The 26536-nt window shown below is 41.8% G+C and overlaps 1 protein-coding gene across 7 annotated transcripts in view; it reads right to left on the reverse strand.

The window, feature by feature from the left end:
* Positions 1–26536, reverse strand: part of gatad2ab (GATA zinc finger domain containing 2Ab) — a 100468-nt gene that overhangs the window by 35644 nt on the left and 38288 nt on the right. For all 7 annotated transcript variants that reach the window (XM_078424275.1, XM_078424276.1, XM_078424273.1 and 4 more), the window contains 2 exons: positions 24023–24081; positions 5036–5333 (listed from right to left, as the gene is read on the reverse strand). In XM_078424275.1, the coding sequence (XP_078280401.1) occupies positions 5036–5333; positions 24023–24053 (329 nt within the window). In that variant the 5' untranslated portion in view covers positions 24054–24081. The remainder of the gene's footprint in view (positions 1–5035; positions 5334–24022; positions 24082–26536) is intronic.

Below are 26536 nucleotides of genomic sequence, written 5' to 3' on the forward strand. Positions count from 1 at the left end.
TCTGATTGTCAGCACCTGCGGGGTACCAGAAGCTCAAAACAAGAGTCAATAGCAACAGCAGAATAAGCTGTTTGGCATTGGCAGAGATTTGGCAAATTTTTCATGGGCGCAACCCATATACACAGCTCTGCTGCTCATCCCACAAATGCATGTTCCTTACAAATGTGGCACCATTTAAAAGGGAAATAAACAGGCTTTCCAACGGTATAAGATTTATTGCCAAGAAGCATTGTTACAACAAAGAAATAATCTACCAAACACAAATTTCCTTACTTTTTGTGCTATGTTTATATTCCCTTCCTATGAAGAAGCTTGGAATAGAGCATCAATTTCAATGTGTCAGGCAAATAACGGCCTCGAGATTGTCACTGACTGAGTTTAATGAGTTTAATGAGAACTCACTGTTGTCAGTGCTGGCCTTGGAGTGGATGCTGATCTTATTAGCTTATCCTCTGGATGATTTTTACAGTGGTACCTTTCCAGTGCCTTGAGTTACCCACTAAGGGTAGCCCGCTCTCAGACGTGTACAGGAGACCACAAATTATTTTGCTAGGTCTGAATCTTCATAAATCCATTTCTTCAGTTGATCAAAGGATATGTTGGTGCATATGGTGGCCATGGTGAATTTCATCATCCATGTCTGCCTTTGCCAAAGTGACACATTTTCAAGATCTCACCATGAAGCATTATTGTTGCAGCAATGGGGTGCAGTTTGAGCAGGTTGATAGAGGTTTTTTGTCTACTGGAAAGACAACTTCCTAAACCGTGACTCTGTCCTTGATGCGAGTGCTCTTGGCTCCATCTCATGGCCATCTAATTGGCGCAGCCTTGCTGCCACATCCGATTGAAAAGTTGGCAAAATGGACACATACCAACGGAAAATAAACTCTCAGGAGTTGACAATATTCTCACTTGGATGACAGCAGCTGTCTACTTATTTGTGCAGAAACTTTGCAGCTTGCTTCCTATAGTCTGCAGGTGACCCAATAAATGAGCTGATGGTTGACACTCCCCAAAACAAGTGATGAGAAAAGACCTTCCACGGTTTCCTTGTGGAAAGTTTTTTTTGTCATCTGTTTAATTGATTAAAAGTCAATTGCTGAAAATGCTGGAAACACTCAGCCTGTCAGGTGACACTTTGCTTGGTGAAAATTTCTGAACCCAAGGCATTTCTCTTTCCAGAGAAGCTGCCTGACCCACTGAGTGTTTCCAGCATGTTCGGATTTTATTTCAGATTTCCAGCATTTATTTTTTAATTAAAAGTATAATCGCCTTTTGGGAGATGGGGGAACTGCATTTGCATATTAATACATAATAAAACTTCTAATCCAATTAGCACAACATGACCCCAGATAACCAAGAGGTTTTGGTCTCTTAATGTTGCCATCATTTAAATGAGCCAATATTGATGTTCTAACATGCACTTATTCCAGAGAGGTTAGGGCCAAGCTGCAATCACACCCAGGGTTGTGCAGTTTACATGGCAACAACTAGTGACCACAACAAAACACACAGAACATGGGGCTGAACAGAGATTCAAACTTTTCTAAAAACAACTTGGTGCTGAGGATCTTTTCTGCAGCCGCTATGTGCACAGGCAACTCAGTTGCAGAACTGGAATTAGGATCAGTGATATGTCTGGTCATTCATGGGCCTTACCCGGGATTCAAGCCTGGATAAAGAGGGAGCCAGTGCTGCTTTGTTTGGTGACTCAGTGTGAGAGCTGTTGGATCCCACTGGCCATTCCAAGCCTTTGTGTCATTGCCACGTTGGCAGTCAAAGTTGTTAATCAATGTAATGGGGGTGGAATCTAAGCATATACAGATCTCTCTCTTGCACCAATATTTTGTCAAGTACTTCATTTCAGATAGAAAAATCTACTCTAATGGTATTAAAATATGCTTGCATTGTGAACTATTCAAAGAAAGTCTCTCTCTGGGTTCTGGGGGAGGGGGAGAAGCACAATGTGAGGAGGCGGGTACAATAGAATACAGACCTACAGATCCATCAAGTTTCTTTCATTTTAAGTGAGATCCACTTAATGTGCTCGGAAAATCCATCCGATTTTAATGCAACTCACCCACAAATACTTATATTTGAAATATTTTCCAAGCTGGAATCATGAGCCTCACTTACAAATCCCCTCACAATAACCCAACTTCAGCATTCAGAGAATCTACAGATAAATTTTCACATCTTGTTGAAATTAATGCAGATTGACAGCTCATTGCTGTCATTAAACAATAGAGTAACCCGAGGAACTGTGACCTGAAATATAGGGGCTGGGGGATGGGGGAAATTCGCTCATGGTACAAAAGTTTTATAGTTGACGTTGGAAACATACTGTCATGAAGGGGGCAAAATGGATTCTATGATTTTTATTCAATCTTGGGTAAATGCTCAGAGAATACTTAGCATCAGTTTGCTAAAAAAAATCTTCATCCAGATGTTCACCCCTCTAAGACTTTAAGAAAAACTGCACTTTATCAACTCCATCTCAATATGATATAATACAGCTTTGATTATATTTAATATGGGACGCGAAATTATCCTATTTCCAGCAAGAACAGCCGCGTTTGAAGAGCAAGAGGGCTGGAGCGAGGACCAGGGGAGGGAGGTAGAGAGTGGTGGGAGGGAAGGAGAGAGAAGCTGAGTGTGAGGGAGGGGTGGGGAGTCGAGTGAGAGGAGACAGGGGCGGGAGGGCAGGGAAGTGAAGGTAGGAGTGGGAGGGCAGGGAAGTGAAGGCAAGCCAAGGAGACGGAAAAGGAGGGGAAGGGGAAGGAGAGTCGAGGGAGGGGGAGAGGAGCAGAGGGGGAGTGAAGGAATGGAGCTGAGGGGGAGGGGAGCCATGGGGGAGGGAGGGGGGAGGAGACGGGTGGGGAGCAGAGGGGAGCCGAGGGAGAGGGAGGGAAGCCGAGGGAGGGGAGGGGAGGCAAGGGAGGAGTGAGGGAAGGCGGGGCGAGAGAGGGAGGGGTGAGGGAGGAAGGAGAGGTGAAGGGGGAGGGAGTCAAGTGGAGGGGTGGAGGAGAGGGGAAAGAAGCCAAGAAGGAGGGAGGGGGGCCGAGGAGGTAGGGGTGGAGTGTTACAGGTCCTTAAAGGCACCAGGACTGGTCTATGGCATACAGGATGCTTGCGTTTACAAGTAGCAGTATGGAACAAAAACATATGGCAGAACTACACACACTGGTGGAGCACAGAATACTGTATATAATTTTATATCACATTAAGGAGAGATGCACTTGCACAGCACTGAAATGAGTTGATAGCTGATTTACAGGAATGATGCTGGAAGTGGAAAAAGATCGCATAAACTAATGTTTTTATTTATATTGGACATTTTAATTCAGATGCTTAAAATTAGTCAAATAGAAGGGATCTATTTCCCTTTACAGAGGGGTTATATTCCAGCATCATTCTCAAATAACTTCCCACTGCTGTTTCTTAAATCCTTTCACATTTTTACTTTTACAGTTGAAGTCTGACCCGTGCATCAATTTATCTTTTGCGTGAAGCATCCTGCTACTTTTCAATTTACATTTGCTAATTAGCTTTGGCCTGTACTGTACATACTATGTAATACAGTGACATTTTCCAACGTCCTTTTCCCATTTCCCTGCCCTGCACAATAACCTGCTGTTAAAAGCCTATTTAGTTATTCTTTGGGCATACTTTATGAATAATTTTCGGCAACCAGACCTAAACGCAGCACTGAAGATGCAGTCGATATTATATGATAAGTTGCTCTGATATATTCCAAAACATTGGATCTTATGGTCTTATTCAGTCTCACAGCAGTTCTACTAGGAAATTTGCATTTCAATACAAATATATATTTGGCTCATAAAGAATCAAAATCTCCATAACATTATTGATGGCATGCTGTGAAAAGCTGAAATGCAACTTTTCTATGCTGTAAATTTCTAAGAGTTTATGAAGAGCTCAGAGCCTCACTCAGCTCTTATATCCTTCACCCCAACACTCTCCAAAACCACATCCAATGTTTCAAGCAGCAGACGCAAGAGACAGAGCTGGAGCAGATACTCTGGTTGTTTGGTACTGTCAGCTAACAAATAAAAAACCCTACCTGGTTATTATGATATACTATATACTGCATGAAACCCTGAGATCTGCATTTCCATTATTACACTTCACAAGTACAGTGGCTGCCCAGGTTACGGATGTCTTCATTTATGGAAATACGACTTTATGCAAATTCTCCCATACATTTTTAAAGCACCTTTCAAGCGAGTAATGAGAATAATAAAAAGTTCGTTTTAGTTTAGTTTAGAGATACAGCGCGGAAATAGGCCCTTTGGCCCACCGGGTCCGCGCCGACCAGCGATCTCCACATATTAACACTATCCTACACACACTGGGGACAATTTTTTATTGTTACCAAGTCAATTAACCTGCATACCTGTATGTCTTTGGAGTGTGGGAGGAAACTGAAGTTCTCGGAGAAAACCCACACAGGTCACGGGGAAAACATATAAACTCTGTACAGACAACACCCGTAGTCAGTATCAAACCCGGTCTCTGGCACTGCATTCGCTGTAAGGCAGCAACTCTACTGCTGTGCCACAGTGCCACCGAAATGTTTATGCTATTCACGAATGACTGAATCCGTTAGTTTTAATAACTGCAAATGTGGTTATTCAATAAATTTAAGAATAACAACAAAACACAAATGTTGGACGGACTCAGCGGGTCACTCTGAAGAAAGGTCCTGACCCAAAAGTTCATCTGTTCATTCCATCCACAGATGCTGCCTGACCTGCTGAGTTCCTCCAGCACTTTGTGTTTTGCTCAAGATTCCAGCATTTGCAGTTCTTTGATTCTCCAAAGCATAACAGAGCAAGACAACATCGGCAGCTATAGAAAACAGACATTTATGATGTTGAGAAATCAGCTTACGGACGGTTCTTCGCAACGTGACCCTTGCATGACATTGGATTGCCTGTACCAGCCAAAAGGTGATACAGAAAATCAAGCATTTTGATTTAAAAAATGTGCTGGTTCACTGTGGCATACTTACATCTTTGACGTACTCATGTCAACAGGTTCATCTCCAGTTGGTACTTCTACTTTGATAGTTGCTTTTACTTCGCCTGGCCCCTTTAGTAACCCTGCAGTCCTTCCACCACACTGGTCAACAGGCTCCGTTTTAATTCTTATCTCTCCTTTCAATTCCTCCACTTCACTGTCCATATCAGATCCCTGAGAACATTCCATCTTTGGTTTCTTCACGTCAACATCATTATGTAGACCATCTTGTTCCATTGCTCTCTTCTGGCTTCGTGTCCTGTACACCTCATCTGTCATGGCAGAAATATCTGTGGATGGACAGAGTAAAACAAAGTAAGGCATATGAACTCTGTGGGAGAGTCAAATTACTCAACCAGCACAATGAAGTAAATACAGACTCTGCTAATTTAGGCTGAATGGCTGCTTCTATACTGCAAATACTTTTTACTGATAGCCTATAATGGAATATAGTATATAATGGAACCCACAGCAGAAGAATGGTTGTTACTACATTATCAGAAGGAAAGGTTTATGTTTAAAACATCAATGTACTGGCTCGATGACTTGATCCACCTCTTCCCCACATAATCCGAATTACCAGTTCTCATAATGTCCGTCGTTCAGGACATTGTAAGCTCCTATTACTCTGAACAATAGATTAGCTGATAAAAAAGAACACTCATTCATTAATCTGACTGCAACAGGTCACCTCATTTGGGATCTTGCATTCATTATAATTTCACACAATGTTTTCATCAATATTCTTTCAGGAAGGGTGCCATGGCGATAAGTTGCAGATTAATCAGGTTGTTGGGTAAATGGGAGTAGCTAAGTTGAGAACTAAAACTATGAGTTAAGAGCAGTTACATAATGAGGAATGTGAAAAGGTTCATAAGTTCTAGGAGCAGAATTGGGCCATTTGGCCTATCAAGTCTACTCGGCCATTCAATCATGGCTGATCAATCTTTCCCTTTCAACCACATTCTCCTGCCTTCTGCCCATTACCCCCGACACCCTTATCAAGAAAAGGTGCAAAATGCAAAAGGGTGTTCTAATGGAAAGAGAATAACTAAGCAAATAACATGGTTAGGTGATATATAGCAGAAATGACCAGTGCAGGCGATTACCTGAAGTTGTAAATTCCCCAAAAAACATCAATGTTTCCAGACAGATGAGGTGCTGTATTTCAGGCTTAATGGGCATTGTTATAATAGTGGAACAGGGCACAGATAGGTTGGAGTGGGAGTGCGATGGAGAATCACAGGTAGAGAGCTGCGTTGTAAAAATATCCAACAGAAACACATCATCTTCCAGGCTCAATATCAAATTCAGATCATTTACTTTGACGGTCTGTATCACAACTGTCCATTCCACCTACAATAGTGACTCAGTTCTTCTCTCTCCATTAACATAAACACCCCTGCATCTCACTTCCTTTTATTGTGTTCTCTCTTAAACTGCCCTCAACTCAGCTTTTGTTCATCTTTTTTTCTTGCTTTATAACAGTTCCCATTAACCTATTGATCAATCTATAACTTACCCCCTTGTCAATCATGTCCTTGCCTCTGTCCTATCCACCCCTCGATACAGTGGACCACACCATCCTTATTGACCGTCTCCGGTACGCGGTTGGCATTGATGGCACTGCCCTGAGCTGGTTCGCTTCGTACCTCAAAGATAGGAGTTTCGCCATCAACATAGGCAGTTATTCCTCTGCTCCAGCTAGCCTCTCCTGCGGAGTTCCACAAGGCTCCATCCTAGGCCCCATTCTCTTCTCTCTATACATGCTCCCCCTTGGCCAAATCATTCAAAGGCACGGCATTTCTTTCCACTGCTATGCCGATGACACTCAGCTTTACCTCCCCCTGAAACCCAACAACCAGTCAAATTTAAACAGCCTCTTACACTGCCTTGAGGACATAAAATGTTGGATGGCACAGAACTTCCTCCAATTAAATGAGAGCAAGTCTGAGGTCATCCTATTCGGCCCCCCCGACTCCATCAAATTGATAACAGGCAGTCTTGGAAGTCTATCCTGCCTAGTCAAACCGCATGTCAAAAACCTCGGCATGATATTTGACTCTGCATTAAAATTTGATAAGCAAGTCAACGCTGTGGTAAAAGCCAGCTTCTTCCAACTTCGAACCATAGCTAAAATCAAACCTTTCCTCCAATTCGACGACACAGAAAAAATCATTCACGCTTTCATTTCCTCCCGCCTAGACTACTGCAACTCCCTATACACTGAGATCAGCCAATCTTCCCTGTCCCGCCTGCAACTGGTCCAAAACGCCGCAGCGAGACTCCTGACGGGTGCCCGTAAAAGGGACCACATCACCCCGATTCTGGCCTCTCTCCACTGGCTCCCTGTACGGTACAGAATCAACTTCAAGCTCCTCCTATTCACGTATAAAGCCCTAAATGGACACTCCCCCCCCACATCAAAAATCTTCTAACCCCCCTCTCTAACTCCAGGTCCCTCAGGTCGGCCGACTTGGGGCTACTCACTATCCCGCGGTCTAGGCTTAAGCTCAGGGGTGACCGCGCTTTTGCGGTTGCAGCTCCTAGACTGTGGAACAGCATCCCTCTCCCCATCAGAACTGCCCCCTCCATCGACTCCTTTAAGTCCAGGCTCAAAACCTATTTCTACTCCCTAGCGTTTGAGGCTCATTGAGGAGGCGCTGTGAACTGTTTGCGTGCTACTGTATATTTCATTTTTTTTCCCATTGGAACCTAATCAGATGTACAGCACTTTGGTCAACGTGGGTTGTTTTTAAATGTGCTATACAAATAAAATTGACTTGACTTGACTTCTCTACCACTTAAAACTACATTGATTTTTCTACTTTTTCAGTTCTGATTATGGTTTTTGATTGAAACATTAAATGGGGTTGTCTTTCCACAGATGCTACTCGGGTCCAGCATTTTTTTTGTTTTAGATTTTCAGCTTCTACAGTTTTGTGATTGTCAATAAATATGGTTTTGTTGATATGATCCACATCTGAAGAACAAAATAAAAAGTTCCTAGCAAGATCAATATTTACTGAAAATATGGAGTTGCTGTAAATCTGAAATAAAACCAGAAAATAGTGGAAACATCCAACAAATCGAGCAGCATCTGTGGAAGGAGAAACAACTTCTCTTTCCATAGATGCTACCTGACCTGTTGTGCATTGAAAACATTTGTTTTTAATTCAACAGTTACTGAAACCTCCCTTAACTGTAAAGTCTCAATGCTACAGAATATTGCACTATAAAAACACAATTCTCACTTTCACTCAAAATGTAAAGTTAATAGAGAAAATGCAATAGATTGTGTATTATTTTTACTTAAATCACGTTCAGATGAAATTCCAACAATATCTATGTTCTGCTATAATTTTTAAACATGCCACTTTTCAACGGCAATATTATGGTTAAAAAACAGAAATTTAAGTCAGAACAATATGGGGAGCAAAAACATACATTCCAGGAAAATTTTGTTCACTTCTGATGAAATATAATTTTTAAAATGTGATACTTGTTTTTTTGTTACCAATGCCTTAGCTGCCACTCAGTCGCAACTCTCCTGTTCCAGTGTTGAAATTGTGGCAACCTTCTTATTATGGCCTCTTCAGTCCAACTGATTTTAATTATTCCTTAATTAGTGGCCATGCTTTCAGCTGCTGAGGCTCTGGTATTCCCTCCATAAACTTCTCACCCTCAAAGTTGCTCATTAAAATCTACTTCTTTGACCAATTTTACACTAAATCCTTGTTAAGTGGCACATTAATAGATTTTGTTTGATTACCTGTATGATTTACTATGTTAAAAGCACTACAGTAAAGCTATTTTTTGTCTGAGCAGCATAACAATGGAAGCACCAATCGACCTGCTTTGCAAAGTGAGGAGTGGAGAGAATCAAAAGCAACCTAATATTTAAAAAAGTAAAGACAGAGAAAAGAGCCAACCAGAAAAAGTCCCTATCTAAACCCTGTAGGCATAATTTATTGGGAACCTGATGAGTCTAACTACAACATTTCATAATAATTGTAATAATAACATATTCCTTTATTTGTCCCACACCGGGGAAATTTACAGTGTTACAGCAGCAAAGTGGTTAGCAAGGGACATTCATTATAAATAAAAATAAAGATAAGGATAATTGTCATAATTTACTGTGTTTTTCCTTTACTGTTACTGTTTACTGGTCTGTTGACCGGTCTACTTGGAGTAGCGCTGGTTGTGCAGTCTCACAGCAGCGGGAAGGACCTCCAATATCTCTCCTTCACACACTTGGGGTGAAGGAGTCTGTCACTGAAAGAGCTACTCAGTGCAGTGACAGTGTCCTGCATGGAGTGGGAGTCGTTATCCAGCAGCGATGTTATCTTTGCCATCATCCTCCTCTCTCCCACCACCTGTACTAAGTCGAGGGGGGCAACCCAGGACAGAGCTGGCCTTTCTGATCAGTTTGTCAAGTCTCTTCCCCTCCGCTGCTGAGATGCTGCTGCTCCAGCAGACCACTCCATAAAAAATGGCTGATGCCACCACAGTGTTGTAGAAGGTCCTTAGGAGTGCCCCGTGCACCCCAAAGGGCCCCAGTCTCCTCAGCAGGTAAAGTCTGTTCTGGCCCTTTTTGTACAGTGCATTGGTATTTTTAGGTCCAGTCAAGTTTATTGTTAAGGTAAACACCCAGGTACTTATAAGAGTCCACCCTCCCAATGTCCATTCCCTGGATGTTCACCGGTGTCGACGGGACATGGCTGCGCCTGTGGAAATCCACCACCATCTCCCTGGTTTTCCCCGCATTGATCCAGAGCGGGTTCCGCTGGCACCGCCATGCTCCGACTTCAATGAACCAAGCATCGTTGGGTGGGGATAGAATTATAATGTAATAACATTTAAAAGACATTTGGGTAAGTATATGGACAGAAAGGGTTCAGACACTCATGGGCCAAAACATAGGTAAATGGTACTAGCTCAGGTAGACAACTTGGTCAGTATGGACGAGTTGACCAAAGAACCTGTTTCCATGCTGTGACTGCATAAACTTAGTGTCCTTATAATTACAAACCTCTTTTCAGTAGATTCTACTCCCAAATGCTTCAAGGAGGTTCTGGAATTAAGTAATTCTAATCAAGCTGTTCTTTGACTGGGAGAACCATATTTCTAGATGGAACAAAGATCTATGTGCACATGACCACCAGGGACCAACAAAATAAGAAAAGACGGTGGGTGGAAAAAATGCAGGAGATCCATCAACTAGCTTCATGATGATATGACCGATTCCTTGATGCATACCAGATCATCGACCTCTCGCGCAATCTTTCCAAGCACCCAAGGAAGCACCCCTCTGACAGCTGTCCAGAAGAGACCCTTTCAAGAATAGAAAAGGCTTCCTACTGGAAGCAGCACTTTGAAGCATTTGACAAACCCCAAATCATTTTTATATGCGAGAGTACTTTACATGATTCTACTGCACTCTTCTACAACCTAGGTATCCCGGGCTGAGAAGTTAATAAAAGAGGCTAGCCAACAGCTGAATAACAAATTCATGGAGTGCAAATACATGGAAGAGAAGCTCTTCTAGTTTGGATTCATAATCTTGCCTTCCTCAAGTGGAAGGATCGTACAACTATACTCAAGATGAGCTTGATTGTGGTGTTAACAGCGAGATTCCTCCTGTTGCCAGCCTTGGGAAAGGCCCTCACGAAGATGTACACAACTGCCTGTGATGAAGTTCTTCCATTATGCAATGCATAAAGAGATCCATCAAGAGATACAATGGTCATTATATCTACACCATTACAAACAGAAAAATGCAGGGAGCAGCAACTCCCATAGATGGTTTTTTGATGTAACAAAAAAAAGCTCAATAAATCGAGGGGAATATTGGAGAATACGCACATTTGGATCTCTCCAGAAATTCATTACGATTCGACATTCACTGCATGTTGAAATGGAAGCATGTTCACCAATTAGCCTACAGTACATCTCACCTGAGCAGAGACTGGGTTAAATAAGGCTGTCAACACAACAGCCCATTTTTCCATTTCTCCCAACAAGCTTTCTACTAGGTAGAAGTTAATTTGGAGGACAAACAAACTTTCAACATTTGTAATCTCCACCCCAATCTGACAGAAAAGCAGATGAGGCTGGTATATGTGCACATTCAGAGGCTGAGATCCATTCAAGTCATCACCGGCTCATTCAATGAGGCATACTTTCATTACACATTTGAGAAGATAAACTATTGCAACCAATTGTCATTCACCACCTGAACCTGTAACCAACAAACAGGTCCATCTGTAGAATTTGGGATGAGTCGTTGCAGGCATGCCAAACTTCTGAGGTACAAGAGTTGGTGTGCATTCTTGGCCGTGATTTCAATGTGGTTGGTTCAGGACAAATTGATGGTGATATTTTTGCTGAGAAACTTGATGCTTTCAACCAACTTCACCAGCACCATAACTAGCTCTTTCATCTTGCTGACATTGAGGGAGAGGTTATTGTCTTGACACAGTGTTACTAAAGCTCTCCATCTCCTTCCTGTACTCTGATCCAGGATAAGGATTATGTGCATGCAAAATGACTTCGTTTAGTTTGACATGTTCAACACAGACATCATGGGCTGAAGGGCCTGTCCCTGTTCTAATTCTGACAATTCTGACCACCAGCATTTCTACAATTAAAAACATAACAACCTTCAAAACACACAACTTTTAAATAATGTAAATGAATTACATCAATTTAACAGAACAACCTCTTCCTCAGATCAGAATTCAAAATTCCTCTTGGTCTGACAGCAAGTACTGGGCAGATTAAAGTGAAGAGGAAGAAAGACAAAACGACAAAGAGTTTCAGATTTATACGGCATGGAAAGAGCCTTTGGGCTCAACACATCCACGACGAGCAAGATGCCCCATCTAAGCTCGTCTCACCTGCCACGTTTGGCCCATATCCCTCACCCTTTCCTATCTGTGTACCTGTCCAAATGTCTTTTAAATTTTGTTATTGTACCTGCGTCAACTATTTCCTCTTGCAGATCATCATCCTCTATGTGAAATCGTTGCCCCTCAGGTTCCTATTATATCTTTTACTTTAAACCTATGCCCTCCAGTTCTTGATCACCCATCCCTGGGAAAAAAACTGTGCATTCACCCTATTTGTTTTACTCATGATTTTATATATCTATACAAGATCACTGGTCTGTCTCTTGGGATCCAAGGAGTAAAGTAGTAGCCTGCTAAACCTCTCCCTACATAGCTCGTGCCTTCGAGTCCTGGCAACATCCTTGTAAATCTTCTCTGCACTCTGCTCTGAAGGGCCCTAATCCTTCCAGAGATGCTGCCTGCCCCATTGAGTTCCTCCAGCATTGTTTTACACAAGATTTCAACATCTTGGTCAGCATGGTCCAGTTGGGCTGAAGGCCCCTTTCCTTGCTGAATAACTCTATAACTATCTACAGTTCCTTGTGTCTCCATTCACTGCACTCTTTCAAGCTTAAAAACATCTTTCTTATCGTAGGGTGAGCATCAACTGGGACTATTTACTGGTGTTTCAGCAGCATCAATGGAGGAAGCCAATAAAAGACAGCCCCTACCAGCCCCAGAACATCTTTGCTAAGGAAAAATAAACCGAGGGGATGAGAACATAATTATTCATCACGGAAACTCAGTAAAAGCACAATTTTTTGCCAAATGGATTAAATTTTTGGCTCTTTGAAGTTGCAGAATCAATTCTTCCCTAACCCTATACATTACACTTCCATTATTTTGATAATAATTCATGTGTAATTCCAAATGCAGTGAGGAGAGCTTACAGGTGGGTACACTGTCTGTCGGTCTATGGTATCCCTACCTAAGGCACTCTCCGGCCCAGACATCACCAGGTGAAGACAAGATGGAGCATGGTTGCTGGCAATAATAAGCTCGGACCGTCACTCTGGCTGAGGTGCGGAGACACACTCGGGAACAGACCAGCACTTTGTCAGTCTGTGGGGGAGGGGCAGGCAGGCAGGCAGGAGCAACATGGGTGCAAGAAAATGTTCCTGGAGAAACACCTTCTGACCAGGTCATTGCAGCATCAAAACCAGGATAGAAGTACACTATTAAACTCAGTTTTGTAACTTTTGTCCCCATTCAAAGAAGAAACATTTTAAGGCTTATTTTCACACATCAAAAATTCTCACTTTTTCAGCATACTTTTCACCATCTTCAATTGGATATAAATGGGCGAACTTGAGTCTCATTGCACTTGGCGAGATAATCTTTGCCGGGCCAGCGGCGGAAGAGTCACTCTCTGGGTACCTGCACACATCTGATAAATGGCTGAGTCACATCTGATCCCATTACATCACTTGGCCCCACACATGACTCTTCCCACAATTCCAGTCAACACACAAAGCACTTTCCAGAGAACCAGACTGAACTGGCTCCAGACGGCAGCCGTGCGTTTAACCCTTCGCAGACTGCATACTTATAGATGCCCCACATAGCGCACACATCCACCCACATAGCGAGGAGTTCACCAAAACAGGCTGTCCGTCTGTGCGCATACATACCCACCCACCCAAACCCCCCCCCCATCTGATGGTAGACACAATACCAAGATATATTCTGCTTTCTGTACAAGAGTCCCCAATCCTGGTAGAACATGATACTCGTACAACAGCTGCATATAAAGCCATCTTCATTCAAATATACCGGACAACTATAGCACTTTAAAAACAAACTAAATGGATGACTCATTTTGGGCTGTGGTTGTTGGACAGGCAGGCATTTGAAAATTTGGGGTCAAACTTTCGTAGACCACTCCAACCTTTGGAAATTGAGTAAATTTGTGAAATGTATTCTCCTATCAAGAGGGTGATGCAATTCATTTACTTTACTCTGCTCCACAACTACCCATGCCTATCCCCCTCCCTCTGCCACGCCTCTTCCCTCACAATCAACAACACATGCACTTCTAGTTCATTAACACAAAATAATCTGCCACTGCCGGTTTTATCACCACCATCGGAGATCTGTACCCCTGGCTGTGAATTTCTTCTGCAGATGTCAAACTGTTTAGAGCATTATTACAAACCCGAATACTTCAGCCCAGGATGGCAGTGATGGAAGGGGAGATTCGGAGGCAGCGAACTCTCGTCCCACTCTCGGAAAGCAGCCAAACCAAATCGATGACTGGCTTGGAGAGCAGGGCAGAGTGGCCTCGGTGCAGGGTAGCATTGGGGTGACCTCTGGAGGCCTGATAACAGCAGGTGAGTAAGCAGATCGGGTGTAGCCTGTGGCAATTACACAAAACTGAGGTGGTAGGAGCCAAGCGTATTGCGCTTTGCCAGGCAGACCCCAATTTCATCGTGTTGGCACTGGGCCTTGAAGTGCAAATATAGAAAATTGCACATATCCTCAGGCCAAGACTGGAGCTTTTAAAGATTCAGAAGTTGCAAAATGACACCGGGAACCTGGTGACTCAGTTTGCTGTTCCAGAAGAGGATCTATTGTACTAGTGTATAGTGTGACTTGACTGGATAGTAGGGCAGAACAAACTTCTCACTGCATGAATGCACTTATCAGTTTGACCTGAGTTAAGAACACTTACGCAGATAAAGATATGCACTCTTTCTCCACTGTAAACAGGACCCAGTCCAACATTCATTTTGATCTTTGGGTGATAACATCTCCAATTTATAACAAATGTGGAGAAAAACAAGTCATTCCACCATGTCACCTTCTGCTCAGTTACTTGACAGTGGTACTTTGCCTAGTGCTCAGAAAGCATTCCCAGCGGATACTGAATCATTGGAATTATTTGCCCAAGAGAGCTGTGGAGCTCAGTTGCTGATTATATTCTAGAAATAAATCAATAGATTTTTAGATATTAAAGAAATCAAGGTATATGGATGTTAGCACAGGAAAGTGGAGTTACAAGATTAGCCATGATCTTATTGAAGGGTAGACCATGCACGATTGCACGCCCTACTACTGTTTATATTGGAAGCTTTTTGATCATTCTCTGTGAACACACGCCTACAGAAGAGTTAAAAACTTGAGAGAGAGTAGCATCACCACTCCCCTCCATAAAATGAAAAAAGAATGGCTAAAGTTAAGCAAAATAACCAAATGAAGTGGAACAGCAGAGCATATGTGCCATTTTTTAATATTAAAATGGGAAGACAAATCAAATCAAATATGTAAATCTAATGATCTCTATAAACAATATATAGGAATATACAACGACTTGACAATCCAACTCTCATCACCTCATCCAGACTAACTCAGTCTACCAGTTAGATTAACTAACATAAACCTCAAAGAGAATAAATCTGGCCTGGACCTTGAACATTAGCCTTTGCCATCAGTATCCTGAGTGCAAACATCAGCATACCTTGGCCTCAAATGTCCAGTAATTTTGCCCACATAGTGTCCTGGGGTAGACATCTCCCAAAATTCAAAATTTAGTTTAGTTTAGAGATACAGTGTGGAAACAGGCCATTCGGCCCACCAAGTCCATGCCAACCAGCAAACCCCACATATTAACGCTATCCTATACACACTAGGGATCATTTACATTTATACCAAGCTAATTAACCTACAAATCTCTATGCCTTTGGAATGTGGGAGGAAACTGAAGAACTCAGAGAAAATCCACATGGTCATGGAGAGAATGTACAAACTTTGTAGACAGCACCCATAGTTGGGATCGAACCCGGGTCTCTGGCGCTGTAAGGCAGCAACTCTACTGCTGTGCCACCATGCGCCATAAGTGTTGAAAAGAAATTCTTCTAAAATTTCCCCTTAACTGGTGACTCCTCATTCATACACTATACTTATTTGTTCTAGATTTACCAAAAGGAAAACCACCTCCGTGTCAAGCTTCCTCAGAACACCATCAAATTGTACTTTACAATTTTCTGTTGGCCCATCAAGTCCAGCTCTCAGTTTCTATTAATTTCCTTCCCTCATTTATTTGCCTGCAAACCAAATGCCCTCTAAACTCTTTGTTTCCAGATATCTGACAAAATGTCTTTTAAAAGTTGTAATTGTATACATTTCAAGAGCTTCCCCTGGGAGCTCATTCCAGGTACGGACTACCCTTCGGGAGATAAAGTTACCCCGAAGGTCCCCTTTAAATTTCTCCCCTCTAATCTTAAACCTATGCTTCCCGGTTTCATACCCAGTGAAAAACATAAGAGCATTCATTTTATCCATGCCCTCATAATCTTGTGCACATCTATAAGGTCACCCCTCAGCACCGTACACTGCGAAGTTTTTAAAAAGTCCTAAACTCTCCATCCTCTCCCAATTACTTAAGCCTGCAAATCCAGGTAACATCCTGGTGAATTCTTCTGCACCCATTCCAACTTAACAACATAATTTCCATAGCTGGGCAACTAGAACTGCACACGGTATTGCAAATATGATCTTACCAATGACTTGTATGGCTGTATTCAGATCAGGAAAGAGCAGGAGTGAAATGTAAAACGAAAGGGAGGGATATTGGCGAATTGGGACATGGAGAGGGAAGGGAAGAAAGGAGAATTAAAGGAAAGTAACAGACTCACGGATGAGAGATGAGTGTTCGAAGGAGGGGAAAGGAGTAGTGTGTTTCCGGGTGAATAGTGGCAAAGTGGGTGTGCATGGGGGGGGGGGGTAAAAAGAGAGGGGTGGAAGACAAGAGAGGGGTTTGGAGGAATTCAAGATGTTGAAGGTGAAAGAGCAGTCTCGAGAACATTAGGAGAGCGAAGATCCCAGGTAACAACGCCATTGATTAGAAATCCAAAGTAGTCAAGTAAAAGCAAGAGGGACTATGTAGCAAATGGCTTTGGTCATGGTGATATCAGGAGCTATTTTTAATGGCTTTAGCAAGCAAGATGTGAGGGTAGGTGAGCAGGTCTCAATGATGTGAAAGACAGAATAGAAAACAAAGTTAATAATCACGCTTTTGGCTATTATCTGAAACTTACATTAGAAGAACATACAAGTGGGATAGTTTAAAGTCGGGGTGAAGGACACATGAAGCTCTGGAAAGATATCGCCAACAGGGTCTCTGCACAATTCTGCAGATCCACTGACAGGTAGACTGACAGTGTCCTCTCCCAGGCCAACTTTCACACATTGAGGTTATACCAGTTGGATCCAATAGACAGGCCATGTTGTTCACCAGTCACAAAACAGGCACTCTGTTCCATGTTTTGTCGCGGCAAGTGATTAATGGTTGTCATGGGCTGAAAACAATTCAATGATTTTTTCAAAGATCTCTTTAGAAAGTGTAATTAATACTATTCCACTGACCTATGAGAATGTCATGAACAGGATTGCTCCTGCGGAGGAGAAGCACTCAGCGTGGCACTGAGGACACCCAGAAGCCCAACATAAATGGCAGAAAGACAGAACCATCTTCCAATCTACCCAAAAGTCAACAATGCTAAGATCCAATTGACTAGCATGGTATACAGTCCCACATTAATCAACTTAGATCCACAGAACTTTAATACATGCTCTGTTGAAGATATAACTTCTTTGCTAATGAAATTATGGCAGATTTTGCTTTGTTAATATGCTTGTGAACCATTTATAAATGCTCTATTTTGATGCTCTTGATCAAAATGATAACATATTATCAAACCAGTGCCCACAGTGGTGACACCTTTTGGACACCACTATGTCACCTGGCATCCTCCTATGGAAACAAGGAACTGCAGATTCTGGTTTACAAAGGAAAAACTCGAAATGCTGGTGGTTCAGGCAGCATCCCTGGAGAAAAAGGATAGGTGACTTTTTGGATCAGGACCCTTGTTTAGAGAATTCTGCCTGATCCGTTGAGTGACTCCAACATTTTGTGTCTGGCCTTCTCCTGAACTCAGAGACATGTGAAAGAGAAGTGACTGCACGTGCACATGCTGACTATAGAAACGTGAGCAAATATTCACACACACACAACAGAAAGACATGTGGATATGCGCACTCACTTTAAAACAATGCTTGGGAAGGATACCATTATCTTGGCATAATGTGGAACAATCTGGTTTGTGATTCTTCTTTTCAATGTCAGGCAACAATGCAGTCAAATTAGATTAATCGCCTTTAGTTATCCGCTTACAAAAAAAATTTGCCCACATTTTGCTCGGCAAATACGACTTTTAAGAGTTGGATGTATTTGAGTGAGAATTAGTTTTAGAAGCCTTGGTTCTCCAAGCAGTTTGCCATCAATGGTAAATTAACAAATTAAACATCATGTTATCAGAACATACAACCTTCCACAATCAACTATCAGGAATGGTGTTAACTTGTGTGATACATTTTCCCACTACAATCTGAACAAAGATGACACTGTAATAATAAACAAAAAATTGTCTTCTTCTTAAGCAGTTCTTCAGGGTCAAAGATAACTTGTCTATTGTAGATGCATTATTAACATTGAAAAATCAGTTTTTAGATTTATGTTTCAGGCATATTTTAGAGTTTCAGCATCTACAGTTCATTGATTTTCAAAGGTTATTACGTAGGGTTGAATTTAGAAATGAAAATAAAATATGTAAATAACAAGTTAATATTATGAATATCAATATCTTAAAAGAAAGTAGCTTCTGTCCTCAAAACAACAGCACAAAATTCATCAGGGGCAGCTGGCCTGATATTTCACTGAAATTGCTTTTCATCTTTGAGGCAAATCTGTGCATGTGTCATATTACTAGGATCTCAAATGTGGACCACTTTGGTGTACACAACCCTGTACTCACCAGATCTCCAAACCAGCCAACAAAGAGGGACAAGAAAAAGCAGGAATGATCATGAAAATTACACAAAAAAACGGGAATAGGAAATGTGCTTGATTTACATAGTTTTGTCAAGAGGAGAAATCTCATGGAAGTTGAGCATGAATTAAAACATTTTCTTGCCCCTTTCCCAAGATGCTAACATCAAATGAAGATGGTAAAACCACAGACTTTCCTTTTGGAAAGGCTCATCTCACTGAACTATGAAGGACTGCAACTTGTTAAAAGCTCAGCTACGTTGTGTTTACTGAAGACTTGAAGACATTTTTAATGGTCATGAACCTCAGATATAACAGTAAATCAATGAACAAAAGATGGTGCCATTACAGCTATCCTTTCACATGGAAACCCACTGTGAATCATTGAGATCTGGTGGAGGTGACAATCATGTTTCTCATTGACCATACTTATAAATTCCTTGATTCAATCTCAAAATCTGATCAGATCAGATCCTTCAACCATCAGGCTATTAAGTATTACAACCTCCAAATAAACTGAATTACATAAGATATTTATTAATACACTGAACTTTCTTGTTGTTTATTATGGTGTTTACAATGTACTATGTTTACATATCTGTTGAGCTGATGCAAGAAATAATTTCATTGTTCCGCTTTGAAACATTTGACAATAAAACACTTGACTTGAACACTGAAAACAAATGGCAAAGGAGATAGGAAGGGATGGGAAGCGTAGTGGGGAATAATGAGGCCTGAACAAGGGCAAGGGACAGTATGGTGACAGTATTGATATTGTGAAAGGAGTGAAAGAGGAAATAGATAGGGAAGGGAGAGTGGCAAAAATCAGACACACTGAGGGAGAAAAAAATGAGGCAGTGAGACCAAGTCTCAGCAGAAAGATCATCAACAGAGAAACAAAGTCTCGATAGCTAACCCCCAGTTTCTAAAATCTTAAATGAAGCAAAGATCAAGAAATGAAAAAACGTCAGCGATGGACAAAACTGAACTCACCCATTTTCCTTTTTTCCCTTTCTCATGCACCCCTCCCTTGCCCATACACTGAACAGGACAGGCATTATACCAACAGCAGTGTTTTGTTTACTATAACACATTTTTGTTCATGCAACCCACTCAGAGGAGGGAGACACAGTTAATTGCCCAATGAAAGATCAGATTATTTTGATAGAAGTGGAATAAAGCAATAAGCTCACACATGTGATGAGCAACTTCAAGACCTTTCCTCATGTGACAAGCACTACGGGACGGATCCTTTTAAGATTGTTGGGATGCTACTGGATTTTTGTTTTAAATCGTTAAGTTATCATCAAGCAACTCTTGGGTATAATATATCTTGGGCAAATAGAACTAGAGTATCAACCAGATAGAAAAGCCCTGTGGAAATTTAAATAAATTACAAGATCCAAAAATAAAAAGACTTGCCAGCCCCAAATCACAGAGGCAGCAGCATTCCTCTAATTCCAGCCACTGCCTTCCCAATTCCCAATGGCAACAACTCAGACCTGGTACAATGCCTTGCCCTAATGTGCCTTGATGGACTTGGAACAGCCTAGTTCAAGCAACGTGTTGGCCAGGTGCAGCAACAATGGAGAGTTACATGTGCCCAGCAGCAGCCAAAAAAGACAATGCACAGGGTATTTTGTACAAAGAGCTTATTTAACAGTTTTTATTTAATCCATGATTGCACCTCATCATCATCATACACATAGAACACGGTAGCCTTCAACCAATGAGTAGAATGCAACAAATTATATCTCTGGAGACATATATATTTAATAAATAACCCATTTCAATCCTTGGCGTCAATTCTTAGTTGCTGTCCTGGAGACTGTGTGTGCAACATGCGTGATTGAAGCCATCAGCATAACTATTGTTCAAGGTGATTTATCCATGAAGGGAGCTCCTAATCACAAATACAGCAACTTTGGGTGCCAGACAGTCACTTTAAGGGCGAGGTGTTGAGATTTACACCTCAGGGCAGTGTCACACCACCAAATATGTGAAAATGTGACAAAGTGCTGGAGTAACTCAGCGGGTCATGCAGCATGTAGACCTCCGACACGCAACGTCACCTATCCATGCTCTCCGGAGATGCCGCCTGAGCCACTGAGAGACTCCAGCATTTTGTGTATTTTTTTGTACACCAGCATTGGCAGTTCCTTGTTTGCGCTGAGCCTCACTCTGACAATGGACAAGGACGTGGACAGAAAGGTCAGTGTGGGAATGGGAGGGGGAGTTAAAGTGTTGAGCAATTAAGGTAGGTTTAGGCGGACTGAGCGGAGGTGTCCAACGAAACGATCGCCGAGCCTGTACTTGGTCTCGCCGATATACAGGAGTCCACACAGTAGATGAGGTTGGAGGAGGTGCAAGTGAACCTCTGCCAAACCTGCAAGGACTGTCGGGGTTCCTGGACAGAGTCGAGGGAGGAGGTATGGCGGCAGGTGTTGCATCTTCCGCGGTTGCTGGGGAAGGTACCTGGGGAGGGGGTGGTTTGGGTGGGAAGGGATGAGTTAACCAGGGATTTGCAGTGGTAACAGTCTCTGCGGAAGGTGGAAAGGGGTGGAGATGGTAAAATGTGGCTTGTGGTGGGATCCCGTTGGAGGTTGTGGAAATTTTGGAGGAAATGGCTGGGAGTACAAGAACACAACATGTAGAAGTAGAATATTTGGCCCTTACATCTGCACCATCATTCAAGTTTTGTGTTACTTGCCACCTCCTCCAACCTCATCTACTATATTCATTGTCCAAGATATGGACTCATACATCAGCGAGACCAAACGCAGACTGGTGTTTGTTTTGCGGAACACCTTCGCTCAGCCCACTTGATCCAATGGCTGTGAGTTGAACAGCATCATTTCTTGCACTAATCCATATTCCCTAATTCCCTTAATATCCAAAACCTTATTAGCCTCTGTTCTAAAGATACTCAATAAATGAGACTTTGCTGCCCTCATGGGCAGATAATTACAAAGATTTATTATACTAGGGGTTTATTGGCCTGGTCTGCTTCATCTCTTCTCAAACAACCCTCCCCAGGCCCCGGAATCAATTTGGTCAACCTGATCTGCACTTCCTCTCTTACGAGAACAATATTCAGATGGTGGTGACATCAGATATGTATTCTAGTAGGAGTGTTCCCTGTGTAATTGCAGCTCGATGTCTTATTCTTGTATATGAATCCTCTTGCAATAAAGACCAACATACTGTTGATTTTATTGGCACAAGGAACTGCAGATGCTGGTTTTCAAAAAAAAAAGACCAAGTGCAAAGTTGTGAATGTAGCCCAGACCATCAAGCTAACCAACCTCTTGAATGGAACCTCCCTTCCATTGACCATGTACACTTCACACTGCCTTAGCAGGCCCACCAGCATAATTAAAGATGAGTCTCACCCCAGTCAATCCCCTTTCCCATCCGTCAAGAGGTACAAAAGTGTGAATATGTATACTTGCAGGTTCAGGAACAGTTTCTTCATAGCTGTTATTAGGCAACTGAACCACCCTATCATCAACTAGAATGTGGTCCTGACTTACCATCTACCTCTTTCAGACCCTCGGACTATCTTTGATCGGACTTCACTGGACTTTATCTTGCACTAAACGTTATTCCCTTTATTTTGTATCTGTATACTGAGGATGGCTTGAATGTAATCATGTATAGTTTTTCGGCTGACTGGATAGCATGCAATAAAAAAGTTTTTTGTTGTACCTTGGTACACGTGACAATAATAAACTACACTAAAGGTGCGTTTTGGTTTTGGTATTATCTGCAAGTTAAGCTTCAGTGATTGCTTTATACACAGGTCCCTCTGAACATCACCACCGGGTGGCGCCAGCAATGGCTGCCTTGCCAACAGTCTGTCCCTTCCTTCTCTGTTGTTTCTTTAGTATGTGTTAAATGTACGTTTTAGTGTTTGTGAGCTTGTTTTATGTGGGGGATGGTGGGGGATTGGGGAAACATTTTTAAATCTCTTACATCGATGGAGATGCGATTATTTTCCATATCGCATTTTTGTCCGCACTGCGGCCTAACATTGAGGAGTTGGCGGCCTTTGCTGGAGACCGACTGCGGGAGCTCCAACAGCTGGAGCCTGCAGGACTTAACATCACGGAGCTCGTGATCCCTGTTGGGGATCGACTTTGTGAGCTCCAACCACAGGAGCCTGCGGACTTTAACATCGTGGAGGTTGCAGTCCCTGGTTAGAGACCGACTTCGGGCGCTCCAAGCCGCGGGAGCTTCGATCGCCCCGACCATAGGAAAATAAAGAAGATTAGACTTTGTTGCCTTCCATCACAGTGAGGAACCCGCTGTGGTGGATGTTTATGTTAACTTTTATGTAGTTGTGTGTCTTGGTTTTTTTAAAAGTATGGCTGTATGGTAATTTGAATTTCACTGTACCTTAATTGGTATATGTGACAATCAAATCACCTCGAAATCTTGAAACATCAACAACTTTCAATCTCTCACCATCAAATAAATACTTTTCTGGGTTTTACTTCTATTAAGGTGGGTAATCTCTCATTTTTCCCACCTTATATTCCATTTACCATACCGTTATTGATTTACAGCTGATCTTTTAGTTTTTGCACAAACTCCTCACGGCCCATACTGGCATTTAACTTTGTAGATTTTACCCTTGAAATTTCACTTGATCTCCTCATCCAGAGATCTCTGCACTGACCTGTAACTAACCCATTTATTGATTAACCTTCGCTCAATGCCACGATAGATTTGAAATAGCCTGTTCCCTAACTGGTTCCTCATCAAACTGATAAAGAAAACACATTCCATAATTCCATCTTCTCTACCATTAGAGCTAAGATTGCTTGCCTCGTATGTACATAGTTTGAAGTATTACATGCACCTCTAATTACTTGATTTATACTATGCCCTCCAGACAACTCTCACCAATCTCCTTGGTCCTTAACTGTTTCATAGTTGTAGCTCAACTAATTCTATTTCACTTTCTAAGCTACGATTTGTTATATTATGCTCGATGCTTAGGGTTAACCCTTGTAATTTTCCAGTTTATCCATCTCTTCTAAAAGTTAAATAGAGTATATTTAATTCTCATCCCTGGCATTAAAAATTGAGCAGAAATATTAACTGCATAGCATACAAAAAGTGAAGTAGACTCAGTGAGGCGATAGAACCGTGGCAATTGCAAAATAAAATTTCAGTTATCACATGTTTAGCTGATTTTTTGTAAACACTTCTGGACAGAGTGTAAAACACACATATACATATGCTCAAAGATCACCTGTTAAGTCTTGAAGAGCCATCTCTTCCATGAAAGGGTCTTGACTTTCAAAGCGTCTCCTGGTGAAAGAAAAACATTTTTTAGTTTCATAGTTCATATGCAACTTTCCCTTTTACAGACTGTTAATAAAAGGTGAAAGTACAAAAGAAAGATTAATTTTTAAACTCTTTACCCTAAACACTCCATTTTTTTCAGTGGGCCTTCCTTCTTATTAATTTTGAGAATCAGTTCCAGTTACAACAACAGCATTGCAAGAGTGCATAATCCGATCCTAGCATAAATAACCCAACTTGAATTACTAGTTAATGACTAGATTGGCCCATACGACCAAATGAAAAACTCTAAACTAATTGGATGCAGATCAAGAATCAAACTTGGGACCTAGCTATTCCATGTAGTGCCTCCTTTGCTCAAATTGTCTAAGCTTTTAAAATGCTTACATAAGAGTTATGTAATCGGTTATTTGGGAGCACATTATTGAAATGTGGTCAAATGGCTCCACAGGGAGGCACTCTTCGCAAAGTCTGAACTGATGCAATCCAATATAAAAATTGTTCAAATACAATCTCTTAGAGACAATGGTTTAAGTCCAATCTTTAAGGGCACTGCATAGTTACGGTGGATGTTCAAGTCTCCCTCTTGAATAGTTGCCCACTAAAAACACATAATAATACCTTTCAGGAAATACAAACACACCTTTAATTTTTCAGAAAATTATTACTACCTTGATGTGTCTTGTAAATGGTAGAAAGGCATGTAGCCACAGATAGTGAATCGCACAGCTAAATACTCAGCATTTGACCTTCTCTTGTAGACATAGCACAGATGATCCCCACTTTACCGCCAATTGTGTTATGAAATTCGCTATTACAGAATTCACAAACCACCCAAATATTTGAGACGCAATAAAACATTTTTTTTCTTTTCATTGTGTTTCTTGATGCATATGCAGATGGAGTTTCTTCCTATGGAAATGGACTATAGGGCGATATGGACTATTTCTAGGAGCAGCTTAGAAAGAGCAATAGAAATCAGGAAAGGGCCAAAACTTTGATCTTGTGTCTTTTGTTCCACGATTTAGTGGCATGGTCGAGTATTACTATGGGTACAAGGGTGTGGTGGTTACGACAAGAGACTAACAGCCTGGAATGTTGGCTATATTTAGACAACTAGAATACAGAGAGTATAAGTCATGACACAGCCATTGTTAGACCAAACCACAAACCCTTGGTGTCTCTGGGCAGCACAGTAGCCAGTGACCCAGCAAGAAAGCATGTTTCTCCCCACAATTTAAAAGGCCCAATGAACCTCTTGTCGGATTGAAAGACAAGCATGACAGGCACTGGACACATGCACTCACCAATTATGGGGTGGAAATATGTTGGTTGTTACATTGACTTCACTGGAACAAAATATCAGGAGAAAGTGCAATAGAGAAAATACAGACGATCCCAGTATTACGTGGGTGGGGGTGGGGAAACTACAATACAGGGATCACACCACATGTGCACAATGTACAAAGTGTCTCAACCACTTCCTCAACCACTTCCATGCTCGGTGTGAAGAGGTTGCCCCTCAGGTTCCTATTAATTCTTTCCCTTCGCACTGACATCAATGCCCTCTAGTTCTTGATTCACCTGCTCTGGGAAAATTACATGTCTACATGCCTCGTGATTTTATACATCTCTCTGAGATCACCCCTCAGTTTACTACGGTCCAAAGAAAAAAGTCCCATCTTGCCCAACCTCACCTTACTACTCAGTGCTTTGAGTCCTGGCACCACCCTTGTACATCTTCTTTGCATTTTTTCCAAGTTTAACAGCATTTTTCCTATAGCAGGGTGACCAAAACAGATCACAATACTCCCAAGTGCAATCTCACCAATGTCTTGTGCAATTGCAAATGCTGTACAATTGTGACTTATAATGTAGGGATCAACATAGCATTGCATTGGTGGCACAGGTCAGTATTGGTATTGGCTTATGATTGTCATGTCTACAGAAATACACTTTTTGAGGAACTTTTTAAAAACATTAAAAATGCATTGAACATTTTTGAATTGGGTTCCGATAGTTGAGGATTTTTATACAGAGGGTAAGTGCCTGGGGTGCACTGCCAGGGGTGGTGGTTGAGGCAGATATGCTAATGGCATTTAAGACACTTTTGGATCGGCATATAGATATGCAGGGATTGAAAGGATGTGGATTATGCGGTGGCAGATGGGAATTGGTTTTGGCATCATATTCAGTACAGACATTGTGGGCCGAAGGGCCTGTTCTTGTGCTGTACTGTTCTATGTTGTTCCTATTCAAAACTATTGAGGTTGTTGAAACACGAGGTGGTGGGCAAGATTAATAAAAAATTCTGGATTGTAGAAAGAACATTGTGAATTCAAAAAAGAAAACACTGGTAATAAGCTATGAATGTATCAGAACAGAGAAGGCAAGTGCCAAGTGATTTTGTCAGGTTATACTTATGTGCCATGTACAACTGACTGCAGGCAACTTAAATGGT

This window comes from Rhinoraja longicauda, chromosome 28 (assembly GCF_053455715.1).
Source record: "Rhinoraja longicauda isolate Sanriku21f chromosome 28, sRhiLon1.1, whole genome shotgun sequence".
Classification (NCBI taxonomy): Eukaryota; Metazoa; Chordata; class Chondrichthyes; order Rajiformes; family Arhynchobatidae; genus Rhinoraja; species Rhinoraja longicauda.